The sequence below is a fragment of the Haliotis asinina genome, chromosome 6 (genome assembly GCF_037392515.1).
Source record: "Haliotis asinina isolate JCU_RB_2024 chromosome 6, JCU_Hal_asi_v2, whole genome shotgun sequence".
Taxonomy (NCBI): Eukaryota; Metazoa; Mollusca; class Gastropoda; order Lepetellida; family Haliotidae; genus Haliotis; species Haliotis asinina.
In genome coordinates, this window is record NC_090285.1 from 58,547,626 (window position 1) to 58,563,685 (window position 16,060).

Below are 16,060 nucleotides of genomic sequence, written 5' to 3' on the forward strand. Positions count from 1 at the left end.
ACACAGCTTAGGGCTTAATCTTATTTGGCGTTTCGGACCATGGCTCGAGCTGATTAGTAACATAGTATTTCATAATTACATGTCGATTTTGCCCAAGGATCCCTATCTGTGATTCCGCCTATCACTAATGTTGTTAGTGACGAAGTGTCTTGTTTGATTCCCCATTGGAAGGGCATCGCTGGCCCCACTACCGCGCTCGCCAAATGAATCCATAGTGCATGGCGGATTCTAAAAAGGGTATTTATTTGATGTTCTAAGATGATTTACTTGGGATAATACCACAGATGCCTTTGTTGGCTGAGGCTGTTTTTAGATCATATTGCCGTCATGGGGAGTGCTTAGTGGAGGATGCGAGCCCTTTCGATTGGCGTGTTAACTGTGTTGGTATGGAATAAAAGACGATTTCGTTTGTAGTACCATTTGATTATACATATTTTTATATGGAAAGATTCGATGTGATCACAGAACTATGATCTGTGGACTACTGCTCGTAGCTGAAAACGGCAACGAAGGTATATGAGAATAATTTGGGATGGTTCTGATGAGCTTCTAGTGATATCACGGCTTAGGAGGAACCCCCGAAGTGACATAGGTCGTGGGATTATCAGGTTTAGTGAAACAAAGAAGTAATGGTAACATATCAGTCACAACCAGGACTGTTATGGGATGGATTCGAACCCCAAATCAGTTAAACATAGGTTTGATACTTAAATAGACCAACGACCAACATGAGAAATACATTGTACAAAGCTCTAAGAAAACAGTGTCCAATAGGGCTACCTTTCTTCCGTATTTACTTTATCGAGTATTTTTGACTATTGATTCCCTTGCTAAACACTTCCAGAATAATTGTCATTTCTTTTTCTGTTTTCTGGTATTCATTTACAAAAATATCCCTGGGTTTACTTTCCAATTCATTAGCAGCTGAGTTTGTGAATGTGCATAAACAAGGAGCGGTTCATAAACGCCCTTTCATGTTTTCTTTGTGTATACGTGGGATATTAATCTACATCAAAGACAACGTACTTAAGGTCAGCTGCCATCGAGACGTATGGCCCCGAAGGAAATGTCCTGTGTATGATCATATCCGTGGAACCGTTCTCGTCAGCGGTCAAACCTTTTCCCCTCAGCCCGACGGATTCAGTTCGAATGTGAGGGATATTGGTGCATTCCCTGAACTTCATCCAGGAACAAGAACGCCAAATGTATGAAATAGTGTAGCCCATATAATGAGAACTTTCTTTTGTACACATATAGAGATTCGTGGTCCATATATGTAGTACAAGCAGTTATACTTGTGTAATTCGACAAACGTTTTAACATGTGGATTTTTGTGTTGTAGTAGAGGTGTCTAATATATTCCAATATGTATTCAACTATTAAATATTTTCAAAATGAACTAATCAGTTCTATCTAAGAAATTTTATGTCCATATCCTGAGTTTTGTTTAAGCTTTGAATAGTATATATTTTAAGACGATTACGTAACAGAGACCAGATTCCTCAGCTGCTCAAAGCGGAGTCACTCACTTACTCTTAGTAGCCGTGAGACCAAATGCGAATATCCTTCCCAGTTCACACATACAGGATCCTACAAGAGTTGTTTTATGTTTAATTTTATCAATCTCATTTAAGACTGCATAGGAAATAATAGCTTTTTCTACACCTTTATATAAATGGCGTTTTTGTATGTTTTTATAGATGCTTCAAAGAAAGCTGCGCCTGGCCGCTGAGGGTCTTGCCTAGGGCCCGAATCTCGCCAACCAAGAGCACAGCGTCACGAAATCTCGGTCCGTTTCAAAAGCAAGTGCACTTTTTGAAAGAAAACGATGATGCCTATGAACAGCTGAAGTCGGAACGAATTTGAAAATCAATACTTCTTTTCATTTTAACTCCTCACCACTAACGACCTGAGAAGCCGAATCTTGCAAACTTTAAAAGTCAGATTTGAACAATACCCGTGACTGACTTTCTAACTCGACCAGCATGAGAACTTTCAGAAAGGTTCATCAAGGGAAATTAGAATGTGCGTTTGATTTGATCATCAATTATTACAATATCAGAGTCTCTAACATGGCTACACGTGTTCTAGCTGGTATTCAAATGAGCGATCAAAGGATTCTCCGAGGAAGCACCACTGACAAGACAGGATAAAGATGGCTCATGGCGGATATGAGGACACAATTACAACACGAAGCGGGGGCCACCTATTTGATGTTGCAACATTTATCATGTCATTTACCTTCAGATTTATGAACTATTTTCAGTTCGTTTCTTGACGTTATTACATTCAGAGGTGAACATTTTCAACAAAACGGAACTGGCATACAGAAAGATGAGCAATTCTGAACAACGTCTGCAGAAGGATCCATATAATTCGAGAACCTGTTCCCAGTATAACTCTAATCAACTTTTTATTCCGGAATCACAAGGGAGGAGAAAGTTATTATAATATAGTTTCTCTTTCCTAGTTTAACCATTGAGATTCATAATTGCTGAAGAGAAAGTAATCGAAATATTAACATAATAATGCCTTAAGTTCAGACACAACTGCACACACAACTGCAATCATCACCTATATGTATTCACAAAACATACCAGCTATTTTGACGCATTCAAAACAGAAAAAATACACAAATAATTTGCTAACACAAGTACACTGGTGTATAAGGAAGCCTGTATACTGAACGAAATTAAACTTTATGCATTGCTATTTTATATGCTCTTTTATCCATTTACTTTGCAAAACTTTTAATTCTGAAGTTTGATATTCGGTAACGTCTTTCTTTCGGCTTTGTTCCAAATGGTGTGACTGTTCTATATTTTTTATCAACGGCTGTTCAAGTGACGATGTCCAGAGGCAGTGGTTATTTTATATATCAGTATATATCCATACCGTTCTTTGTTTAAAGGCTCAAATGATATGATATAGATTTAACTGTCACTTGAATGGCCGTTTATAGATGTCCTTGTGGTGGATCTTGTATGGATATCGTTGGAGGATGAAATAAACAGTTCATCTGGGACGGATCGAGCCATGTGACGTCATCTCCTGTATCTGTTGTTTTTCGCCCGCTATTACATTATTATAACCGCGACTTTATGGTCACGATGGTTGGAAATGTGTTCCCCACAACCGAAACAGTTTCGGCCATTTGTAAAGCTTAGTAAGGGTTTAACACCTTAAGCTTGACATATCCATTGAATTGTTTAAGCACATTCTCGCCATAGTTTTACTTACAATGTTAACCGAATGAGGGTGTCTAGACGTCGAACACACATACAGTTATTCCAAAGAAACTACCAAAGGGCGCTAAACTATAGAATATGTACATACAGTCTTATTTACAATCGAATAACCGATTGTTTCCATAAATTGATCAATGTCATGATTAAAAGGGGCAATTGTTACAGTGTACCTCGATAGAATCCGAGAACATGCTTGTTCCGAGTCCATGCAATACTGCCACTGTCTGGTGCCACTGGAAATGTGGCTGTTGTAATTGGTGGGTTGTAATCAATGGTCGTAGCAACAAAAGAGAGAACGTCTAACCATGAACACAAGCACGTACACACATTCTCGTAATAAAACTGACGACGTATGACATTAGCGAGACGGGATAAACATGCCGTTCCCTAACGTTCAGCAGTTAGGAATATTGATCACAAGAGGACTCTCTCCTTTCAGGAGTGTTTGATCCTTGGCTCGCAGAAGTAATTAGGCAGCTGGAAATGCGCATCGTGTTAGGTGAAGCAATCAGTTGTTCAGGGACCTCTTCAGTCAGGATCCGAAGATTATGGGTTTGAATCCCAGAAGATGATTCTGGCTTTTACGAGGTTTGGGTTTGACCAAAAAGCTATTTCCAATTGTTGTATAGTTTATTGCATGTCAAGGTAAATTATGAAATCAACGAATTATGGGTGACATCAGTTGACAAATTATAAAATACAGCTTGTTCAGCTTGAAAATGCTAAATGCATTTCGTGGCCGTGTCACAACTGATGTGGTCTATTATTGTGAAGGGGTGCACCTTTGTCAGTTGATTGTCAGCATGTCCGAACAGCCGAGACAAAGTCGCCGTTTAACATTCTCTTTCAAATACTGTTTCTGTCATTTGAGCTCCCGGTTCATGCATATGTAGTGTGTGCAGCTCTGGTCACGCTGAACAAGCTGTACACCCTCTCAAGAGGACATTAGTATGACGACTCATAGACTTAACTGCTCCTTTGTTTGTTTTTCGGCGCAACACTCAACAATATTAATAACGGCGGTCTTTAAATAATCAAAGCCAGAGCAGACAATCCATTGATGTTATCAGGACAACACTGAACGTCTGATCGATGTATAGACCAGACCAGGAGTTGACTCATGTTAGTAGACGTATAATTGTACTTGAGGAATACATAATGGGTTACTCGGATGTGATACAGGCGCTTTATGTCAGTAGCGATAATAAGCCCAGCTACGGTCAGGTTCATGGTACATAGGCACCTGTGTACAAGATCGTGTTGGGATGCGGGAGTCACGAGTCATATAGTTATGTTTGGTATACTTCGTGCAGATCAATGTGAAGAATAGGAAGGTACGTCGGTACATGAACACGCTGGGCGCATGTTTGTTTGTTTGTTTGTTTGTGTGTGTGTGTGTGTGCGTGCGTGTGTGTGCGTATGTCCGTGCCCGTGTGTATGCAGGTCAACATTCACTTATGAAGGCACATGTGGGTATACAGCGGTTATTACATTTCTGTAGAAGATGCTGCGGTGTATTCCATAACGTATATTCCTAATGCAAGCTGTTTACCTTCACAAAACACACAGGCGTTACATAAAGTAGTCATCATATGTAACACTTCAGAATTGTGTCGTCAAAACATCTTATTTGTCACAAACATCACCAAACATTGCAAGTTTGCCTGACTGTAATGTAATCTTTAGTGTGTTCCCGTGGGAACCTGTCAGTGTTTCGAAACCGAACCTGTTATATAAACTGCTTAATAATACAATCTTCAAAAAGAAACGCATAATCTAACTTTGAATGTGGTATTTTCTGTGTTAAACAGAATTTGCATGTGTCTTTTGCTTTGACTGATACATTGCTGGAACGTCGCATGGTGACAGTGACAGGTGCTGCCGACACAATGGCACAACCGACTGTCTTGTCGCAAAATCCATACGTCACTGGTGTAACGATATGTCTGGTCTGGCGTTGTAAAGAAATCAGCTCCCTCTGTCGGCTGATAATCGGAAGAAAGTGACGCTGAATAATTTGGTAGATGTACCGATGCACTGTCAGATGCAACCACAGAATCAGATGTCCGAGTGTACTCCCATCATTACATTTCCTCCCTGACTTGTGGAAGGCAGTTCCGACAATGGGCAGATCCGTGAATACCGCCCATGTCGATGTCGGCGAATACGGTGCATTCCATCGCAGCGCTGGAGAAGATATAGCGTCCTGAATCGGACTCCGCGACATTTTCTGAGATTCCATACAGCACGGTGCCGTACAAGGCTACGCTCTCATACAGACACCAAAAGGGAAGAAGGAAAAGGTTTTGATGCGATCTGAAGCAGGGACAGGGTTCTTTGGGTTCTTTGTCTACCAATACTGCTGAGTTGCAATGAAGCAGATGTACTGATCACGTACACACAATATGCTCCGCTGATGTATGACATTCATCCGCAGATTGTTACGTTCCTGTTTCACCACTTCAATATTTTGTCCAATTTTACCACTTCCATTGTAGTCATTGCCACACCATGATATTTCCTTATTTACAACTCCTTTTTCGTGCAGTTTTATATAAATTAAAAGTCGCTTTAAAACGGTAGCGTCTATGCACTCACAATTTAACAAACATGTGACTAACGTTTAATAAAAAATACTGAATTTGTATTAAATGCCTCATGAATAAACAAAATCAATATTCTATGTTTGAGTCTAACTACAGGTAAAGTAACTTTTGCAAACAGTTATCGTTTCCACAATCCACCGGTCTCGCTATAGTGCCCAAGGGGAAACTACTACATTGTACGTCGATCCGTTTAGATGCATGTCCTACTCTCCCTGTCCTACTGCTGGTTGGTGCAGAGTTAACTGCACACTCAGAGACACAACGAAACAAAGTAACAATTAGAACTTATTTCGACCTAATCAACAGAGATATCATTGGTGATAGGCCTCAAGTCTCAGTAGTCTACATGCACGGATCCCAACCAATCCAGCTCGGAAGATATGCTACACGGGGGACAACTGTGAGGAAGGAACTGGACATACATCACGTGGTATAGATTTGTACAAACACGGGGTAAATCCCTTATGTAGAATCATGTTGCCAAAAAAGCATGTCAGCACATGTTAGTTTTGGGTAATTCAGGCCAGATGAACTGTAATGCTAGCACGCGACTGCTCAAATAAATGTGGCTGATCTCTGATGTTTGGTTTGACAATGAAATTCTCTTCCATCAAACCAAGCACAAGGATTAGTGAAGGATTATTCAAACCTGAACACGACTGTGCATAACCGGACTACTTGAAAGTTGTTATTATCTCCGCTAAATCTACAGATGGTATTGGTCTTCATCCTGGAGAGCGCTTGGTGACCTGTAGTCATTTAAAATGTCATGTAATAGACCGATCCACTCTGTCAATCACAGCTGGCGCATGCGTCGATTTCGGCCAATCAGAAGGCTGGGCGCGCATTGTGTATTTGTCAGACTTATTTCCGGGGTCAAACGAAGACTCCGAAGCGATGTGCTTCGAATCATGCCACTCACACTCACAGTATCTATTATACATTGATGCGATTTGATCAGTACCTTCACCATTTGGTGAAGACAAAAAAAAAAAAGAAAAAAAAAGAAAAAAGAAACCGAGGTGGATCAAACAATGCGATAGGCCTCAAGATCAGTTAATTGTCGGCACCATCGTTCTCGAAACCTACGTCTGCTTGAAGCTGAGAATTTGCATGAATTTCCACACTTTAGCACATGTGCAAACCCATTACCAATTAGAGGACAACAACTAACAGTTTAAGGCTACGCAAGTATTATAAACACGGATGTCTTCTGTAACTACAACACTGTTTTTACATAACGGTTTAGTCAATACTGGGCATTGATTCGGTAGACCATAAAGCTGAAACGAGACAGGCGAGAAGGCCGTGACACAATGTAAACAAATCTGACAGCGATAGATTTCGGTTAGGGACGACCAGAATTGCAAAACATGTTATAATAAAGTACAAAGTGATGGATATAGTTGCCTTCGATCTTACATATTCTTAGATTTGTCACAAATCTTTTGATGTTGTCAAGTGTCAAAAGCACAATCTGAATGGCTACTGTGCAGTACACTATCTGTTTATAGCGCAAAATATTTGAGGAGTAATATTTTTTAATCAAAGAGACAGTGTAAGCAGATGCCTATCACGCAATATCCAAAATATGAAAAGCATTTCAAATGAGTGTCTATAAAACCATGCCTTAAATATTTTGGAATTTCTATAAACAGATGTGGGTCGAGAAGAAAACTATGCGAGAAGAATAGTGACTTTCTGGAATATTGGAGGGAATTAAATAAAATTGTATTTCTTAACTAAGAGAATATTATTTGTTTTTAATTTTTGTTACAAAATAATTTTTTTTCAAGCAGAAACAGGCATGCTTAGGCAACACTATCGACATGTCATGGCAGAGAAATAACATGGCACTAACTTAGTTTCTTGGCTCCTGCTTTGCGATGGTTTTTTTTAGAAAATAATATATTCGCTAGTGAGATTCGTCTGAAAGTGATTACTTGTATCGTAACTCATATAAAAGTTATTTCAACATCCAGAGAGTTTGAAAAAAAGACAACAACAAATGCTACGGTTTGGCCACACCCTGGTCTGGCATTATTCAGTCTTGGAACAGAATAACTTACAAGCTCACAGTTGACTATTCATATAACTGGAATGAATATTGAAACATACATTTAACTCAGATTTGATGTAATGTTTCTTAGAAATCACCTTTTTGGGACTTACCAATGTTTCATGACTGAGCCAAAGTGTTGTTTATTAAGATGGACAAAATGTTCAAGTTTTCTGATACTCGGTTATTTGGAAAATTAGCTTCATATTAAATTGCACACTGGTTTACAGGATGTGAAGGTTTTAGGGCATTTTCCTAAAGTGTGTTAAGACTTTTCCCACATTTTGAAACAACTTTACTATGTTTTTGATGACATTAGTAAGTACTCAAGAAAAGGAAATAGATCAGATTTCGTGTCATGTCCTCCAAGGATATGTTCTCTGATATAATAAAACAAAGGTCATCATTGTTTAAGAAGCAATGATGTCCAGATGTAATGTTATTGACAAAAGCTTTGAACTTTTGAGATATTCTCTGCACCTTATGTCTATTAGTAATTATCTTTGAAGAAACCTAGTTAATTGTTTTGGTAACTGGGGATCCTCTGTTCAGAGATTTCCAGAGATTGTTTGTGCAAGATGGGTGCAGAATGTATCTTGGATCTTCTTTGTGTTATAGTGGTGTTATATGCCTGAGCATAAAATCTGGCAGTTCATGAAGTCCAGTATTGTGGAAGTTTATACATTAGGATTCCACAACAAAGTACACACAGAAAAATAAATTGAAGATGATGATAAAAAAAATATATTTCCATATACTCAGTGTCATTTTAGGATGGTGTATAGATTTGAAGAGGGAAATTTTACTGAGATTTTCTGAAGATTAGCTGCTGAATATTTGCTTCTGGGTATGTTCAGATACATGGAAATATTTTTTCTGCTTTGTTAGTCAAAGGTATGAACTCATTATTTCACATAAATGATTGAACTGAATTTGAACATCGGATAAAAGGTCGAACTGAAGGCTCCTCGCTCAGTGTTGACAATCTATACACCTGGAAATTAATCAAGCAACACCCCAATTTTTTCTATTGGAGCAACTTTGAAGTGTTCTGACAATCAAAATATGCCGGGTTGATATAGTTTGACACTTTTTTATTCAACAGACGATCTCTGACAAACAACTTAAAGGGAAAAAGTATCAAGACTTTGCTTTATTGCAACGAAATCCAAATTCTTAAAACTGTCTTAAATTCATGAAAAAATGGACACAATTTACTATTCATCCACAGACGTTGTTGTCAGGTGTATTAACACAAATGTCACATGGAAAGAAAGAACAGTCATCTGAGAGTCTGCACACCGACTTTCATCAATATCTAGTGTGTCCTCCCTGCGCACGCACCACCGATTCCAGACGCCTCCTCATTCCTTGGATGAGTCTCCGGATCTGATTCTGGGGGATCCTGTTCCACTCCTCATGCAGGGCAGCCGTCAATTCGTTGAGATTATGGACTGGTGGGTCTCTCTGCCTCACACGACGGCCAATAAAGTCCCACAAATGTTCAATGGGGTTGAGGTCAGGGCTCATGGCAGGCCATGGAATTCTGTCAATTGCATTTTGCCGCAAAAAATCATTTACAGCATGCGCCCTGTGAGGTCTAGCATTGTCGTCCATAAATATGGGTCTCGTTGCCAGAGGATGGTTCTCAAAATGAGGTACCACAGCCCTGTCAAGAACCTCCTGTTGGTAACGAACACCGTTAAGGTTGCCACGGATGGTAATGATATCCAACTTGCAGTTCATGGAAATGCACCCCCATACCATAACGGAACCTCCCCCAAAGGCCACAGTCTCCTGGATGTTCCGTGGAGCCATTGCTGTGTTCCTCTGCCTCCAGACCCGAGTACGACCGTCCACCATGTGCAGCAAGAACCGGCTCTCATCTGAGAAATGGACCTTCCTCCAAGAGGCAATGTTCCAGTGCAAACGGTCATTACACCAGGCCAGTCGGGCTGCCTTATGGGCTGGAGACAGTCTGGGTCGCTTGATTGGCCTCCTTGCCCGGTATCCTGCAGCTTTCAGACGATTCCGAACAGTCCTGTTCGAGATGGGTCTCCCTGGAAGCCACTCCTGTCTCAACCGAGAGCTCGAGTCGAAGGACCTGCGCCGTACAAGTCTCAGTAAAGCTCTGTCCTCCCGGACTGTGGTCTTCCTGGGTCTTCCTGGTCTAGGCAGGTCTTTAACTTCATTAGTGGCCCGGTATTTTTTCAAAAGTTTTGAAATTATGGAATGATGTCGTCCGATTTGAGTCCCGATTTGTCTTAGAGACATACCAGCATTCCTCATGCCGATTATTTGCCAACGAGTGGCCTCTGATAATTTCCTACGTGCCATGACATTGAAATGAATGAAAAACCGAATGCAATCGACAACCTGCGCTTGTAAACACCCCAGGGAAAAAGTGCATTTTTCGAAAGTTGAGGTTAAAGCAATGCACATGCGCTGTGCAAGCTTCACGCGCGTCATATCAACCCATGAAAAGCTCATGCTGTATGTCAATACATCAAAATTGAATAATCAATCATCAAAATTACTTCGTTAAACTTTGTTAAGTTTTTATGTGTCTTTGAATTTGGTGTTGCTTAATTAATTTCCATATGTATATTTATAGATACCGAAACGATCAGCAGCTTGAACATGTGGTTGTGTTCACGGTTATTGTAAAATTACGATGGGAATCTAGGAATAAAAAAAACCAAACAAAATATTTCAGTTTACCTGCTAGTATCGTAGACGGACGTGGAATGCCAGTTCATTTCGAAAGAAAATGCGCTTCCTACATGCAGCCGCTGGCCGAGGCGATTTTTCATAGGGCATGTAACTCATTTTCACTCGCTAATTACAGTCTGACAAATAAGATACATTAAATAATATACGCAAATCTTTCCTATTTAAATATCATTCATAACCTACGGATACCAAAGTACCAAAAGCAGAATTCATCAACACCATTCTCAATGTACATACGTTTCGCCGGCGGTGAAGCCATTGTCAGAGGTTGTCCCCCTAAACGTCTAAAAACGAAGTGGGCGGGGCTTATCGGCCCGGACTGGATTGGTCTATTAGTATAACGTTTTTATTAGATAACGTTTGTGTATTTTAAGGGTTCATGAATGCTATGTATACTTGTGTAGCTTAAAGGGTTGGTGTTTGTTGTCTAGCTTTAAGGGTTGGTGTGTTTTGTAATGAGTGTAGCTTTAAGGGTTTGTGTGGTGTATTACCTTGATAGCGTAGCTTTAAGGGTGATGTATGTTATTGGTGTTACTTTAAGGGTTTGGTGCATCTTTTTAGTGTAGCTTTAAGGGTTTGATGTATGTTACTTGTGTAGCATTAAGGTCTGAGGTGTTGTTGTATCTACTTTGTGTTGCTCTAAGGTAATGGAAGCCGGTTTTAGAGAATTGTGTTCTGAGATGGAGCATTTAGTAAGTTGTGTTCTTTCAAAAGTAAAACCCAATTGATTAACTATGGAAACATACACATTTACTTATTTCTTTTTTCTACCATTCCGTTGTTTTACATCAAACTAGTGCAGTACACTGGCAGCGTATTGTGGAAGACCACCAGACCTTGAACATATACTTACTTGCAACCGTGGTGCTTTGTTTTCGCTCCCGACTCTACATCGTGGGAACTAGCCTTGACGGCGGATGAGAACTATGACGGCTGAAAGGGACTTGGAAGGGAAAGCTGAAGGGAAATAGCCTTGATGGCGGATGAATCCACCTAGACGGTGGATATGTGAACTAACCTTGACAGCGTATTGTAGCTAACCTTGTGTATGGCAGCTAATTTTGACGGCGAGGTGTGAACTAACCTTGACAGCGGGTTTGAGCTAACCTTGAAAGGGAAAGCTGATGGGACCTCTCAATGACGGAATATATGGAACGAAACCTCAGCACCGGATGAAAACTAACCTTGATGGTGTATTCAAGTTTGTGAACCAGCCATGACGACGGATGTGAAAACAGTCTCCAATACATTGCAAACCATTGGTTTCCATAAATATGTACTTGTAGAAATGGTGTAACGTGCATTTGACATTTGCAAAAACAGCATGGCAAAAAATACTTCGAAATACAGCAGACTCTGTCAATATCGGCCTCTGTAAACATCGGCACTCTGTCTACCTCGGCACAAAGTTTCAGTCCGCGGTAGAAATACACTTAATTATCATTTAGAAACACCTATAAACATCGGCTTATGTCTACTCAGGGTATCGGCATTGTTTTCCAATCCCAACAAACAAATTGTTGCATTTTAACCACTTCAGTGTCAGAGAACACCCAGTCCCGATCATCTCCAAAATCAGATCCAACCTACTGATGCCTGAATCAGACATAATGTGACCTTGGGTAATGTTTCCAATGCGATCTTAGGTTTAATGCTGCGCTTGCGTGAATGCTACGACTGTGTGCAGTGCCGAGATCGTGTGGCGCTGCAGTGCAAAATTATCGCCAGTTTGGCTATCCTCAGAAACATATTTAATTTGCTAAAGGTCAGAATACCTGTGGAAATTATAGAAATGGACCACTGACGGTCTGTAAATTCACAAGGTTGATGCAAGCGATCAACGCCAGTTGTAGCGTTACCTGGGCCCTGGGCCCCGATCGAGACCATGTTCGTATCGTTACGTTTATCTTAAACTAACGAATGATGTAATACTACAAACGCATTTGAGATCAGTAACAGGGTCTTTTAACTGTCTCATGGATTGTTACGAACACACTCGGTGTTGACGTGCGATCAAAAAACTTGGTTTGTATCATTGAACGTATAAGTTCTGCAAAACGTCCCATAACTATATATCTCCGTTCAGGTTAGGACGTTCGATCTCACCTCGGTTTAATACGTCAAGATGTCAGTTTGAGATCTGGAATTATGCTTAGTTTTCAGTTTACAGCCAATCAAGATGTCAAGTTAAGACAAGATATCTTATTCCGGTACAAGAAATCTAGATGTAATTTTCAAATCAGGAATATTGCCAGTTTGAAACAGTAAGTCGAAATGTACTGAACAGCAGAAGAAACGTAACTCTGGCTTTTATGAATTTTGTTACCGGAAGACATGAACACGAACCCTAACGTTTATAGGATTTCAATGTTTCGAAAAGTGCGAGTTTTTTCTGTTCGGTTTAGTTGTAGATATGCTTGCTTATACGAACAGGGAGTGCCTTTATAAGGAATAACCTTGATACTGTCATGTCATGTGTCTTTCAGTTGTGGGGTGGGATGGTGGGCGGGATGGGCTGGGTGGGATGGTGGGTGGTAGGTGGGGCATCGCTCGTTGCGGTACTTTTACCCATCATTCATTCATAGATTTAACGCAATACGGATATTCAGCAATACCCCAGCTTCAGTAAAGTAAATAAATTTATTTTAACTTTGAAATGTGGAAGAAAGTACATCTTGTGATGCTATCGAATTACAATATACCACGTAATCATACTGTTATGATCTGGAACAGTTTATTGACTTGACATCATATGGCTCTCGGTGATACCAAGTTACTTATTTTTTATCCTGATAGGGACAGTGTTACAAGTCGTTATGACTCACAATATCAGGTGCCCAATGTCCATGCTAGTACATTGTACATCAACCATAAACATAATCGACACTACCTTTAAGACATCTCCACTGAATAAACGAGCGTCGTGTGATGCTGTAGTCGAAACAGTTTAATCATATAGGTCATTACGGTCTCTGCTTACTTTATCGTAGTCTGGGAATTGCATTGTGACTGCAGTTGGCGTGTTGATTGACAGTAAAAAAACATCATTTCTCTAATTTGATAGTGTTTCCTTGGATTTAAGGTTAAGGATCGAAGTGCTTGGGAACCGATTGTGCAGGTGGCTTCCCCAGGAACATGGGAAGGAACTTTGAGCACGTACAAGCGTCCTTGAAGTTGCACCTTGTCTGGTATAATTTGTTCATTGGCGTTGAATATCAACTCAGCTCCGTGCTGTGGCATAAATGTAAGTAAGTTGATATTCTCCCAGAGAGATGTCCTAAATGCCTCACACTTGAACCCGAATAAATTTGCTAAAGAATTTTGAAAGTTGTGCTCTTCTAAGTTGTTTAAAGTTGGTGTTTATTAACAGCTAATTAGTATATTGATACATTATGTGATAATACTTACTATCCCAACACCGAACTCCGGATAAAATCACGCTTGTATAATCTGAACATGGTGATTTATGGATTTACACGTTAATCAGTTTAAAGTTCTCTTTCTTTCTTATTATAACTTTAAGTCTTAATTGTAATGATGGTGCGATGTTTCAATCCAGTGAAGTATATACATTAGCTCAACGTTCCCTTTGTTAGAATATGCGAGTGAGTTGGATTAAACGTCCTGCTAAATGAGGAAGGAAGCCCGAAGTAGCGCAAGTATCAACTATTTACCAGTTATGTGAAACACATAAGCACGGGAATAGTTCTAACAATCCCAGAACTATACTCGACCTGAACCGGGTTTCCAACTTCAAATCTCAGGTTTGCGTGTCAGCCAAATCCGCTGAGACAGTGGATACTGAGTTGTCAAGACTCAGCGAATCGTTTGACGGCGTTATCGGATCCAGGAAGCGTAGGTAGTTGTTCTTGATATCGGTCACTAGTCTGTCTTGGCAAATCTCATAAACATCTGTTTACGTAAGCATACAGAAACCCATTCATAATAAGTCTGGCGCACCCTCGTCCCAATGTGTACCAACTAAGCTGTTTTCCTCGCGTCTGACAACAGGTTCGGTCCTTTAGGGTGACACGAGTTGCCTCCCTTCAGTATGGAGGCCTCTTTCCCTTTGAAAGCGTTATTCCATTTGCATGTTAATGGACGTCCGTCGATCTCTGCTCGGCGTTATTATTTATTTGTGAAATATGATTTTCTTACATCTTTGGAATATGATCCATGTTTCCATGTACAGAGTTCTTGTCCACTGTACTGCCCACGGCACACGGCACACCTGTAAATCTCACATTCTGCTTGGTTACCGTTTACTTTAGCAAATCCCAATTGGCTGCCGAACAGTTGTCACCATATTTTAGGGGTATTTACAAAATTACTCCGTGGTTCGTTAAATTCATGAGAGAAAATTAATTATGATACCTAATTAGCTATTCACCTGTGTACTGCCGCCGATCGTGTTTTTGAGGGCAATACAAATAGATGTCTTCTCACAACTAATATATAAGTGCAACAGTTATCACCATTTCAGAATAATACATATTTATATCATAAAGTAGCCTCGACTAATTGATTGTGAGACTAGTTGTGTGTTTACAACAGAAGGGAAAGAAAACAATCCATAGCTTCTCTGAACTTGAACTTGCTATTATACAGATCGTGTGATATACCCCTGGCTAAGGTAAAATAGATCTGTAGGGTTCATAACTTTATTTTAATTTTTCTTACCTACCTTGAAGAATTTTCTTCTGCTGTCCTTTTTTGTTTTCAAATACTGTGGGGAAAAATACTGGAATTGTATCTGACCTGAACTGCGCATGCGTGACACAATGCGTGCATTGGCGATAAGTTTCGCGGCGATAACTGTTCCGCTGCCAGTACAGTTACGAATATTGAGATGACACATGGTTATACGTTCCCCATGACAATAATAAACGGACTAGTCTTCACAGGTTTGTGCAAATTTATAAACATATGCGCATATTTACGCATGTGTCTCTAGTTCTATCAAGCAGTGGCATTTCAATTATGACTTCATACAGAGCTGTTCCCAGTCGCACGTTGTTTGTGCTGATGTGGTGACATTATGGTTTAATGGATGTTTCAGCGCCACATCTACCACAACACAGAGCTGTTCCCAGTCGCACGTTGTTTGTGCTGATGTGGTGACATTATGGTTTAATGGATGTTTCAGCGCCACATCTACCACAACACAGAGCTGTTCCCAGTCGCACGTTGTTTGTGCTGATGTGGTGACATTATGGTTTAATGGATGTTTCAGCGCCACTTCTACCACAACACAGAGCTGTTCCCAGTCGCACGTTGTTTGTGCTGATGTGGTGACATTATGGTTTAATGGATGTTTCAGCGCCACATCTACCACAACACAGAGCTGTTCCCAGTCGCACGTTGTTTGTGCTGATGTGGTGACATTATGGTTTAATGGATGTTTCAGCGCTACA

General features: G+C 40.2%; 1 protein-coding gene across 1 annotated transcript in view; it reads left to right on the forward strand.

Moving 5' to 3' along the window:
* LOC137287655 (uncharacterized) overlaps window positions 1-3,047 on the forward strand; it is a 57,651-nt gene extending 54,604 nt beyond the window's left edge. The window contains exon 4 of the mRNA XM_067820035.1: window positions 1,701-3,047. Within this exon, the coding sequence (XP_067676136.1) occupies window positions 1,701-1,745 (45 nt within the window). The 3' untranslated portion in view covers window positions 1,746-3,047. The remainder of the gene's footprint in view (window positions 1-1,700) is intronic.
* The last annotated feature ends 13,013 nt before the right edge of the window (window positions 3,048-16,060 follow it).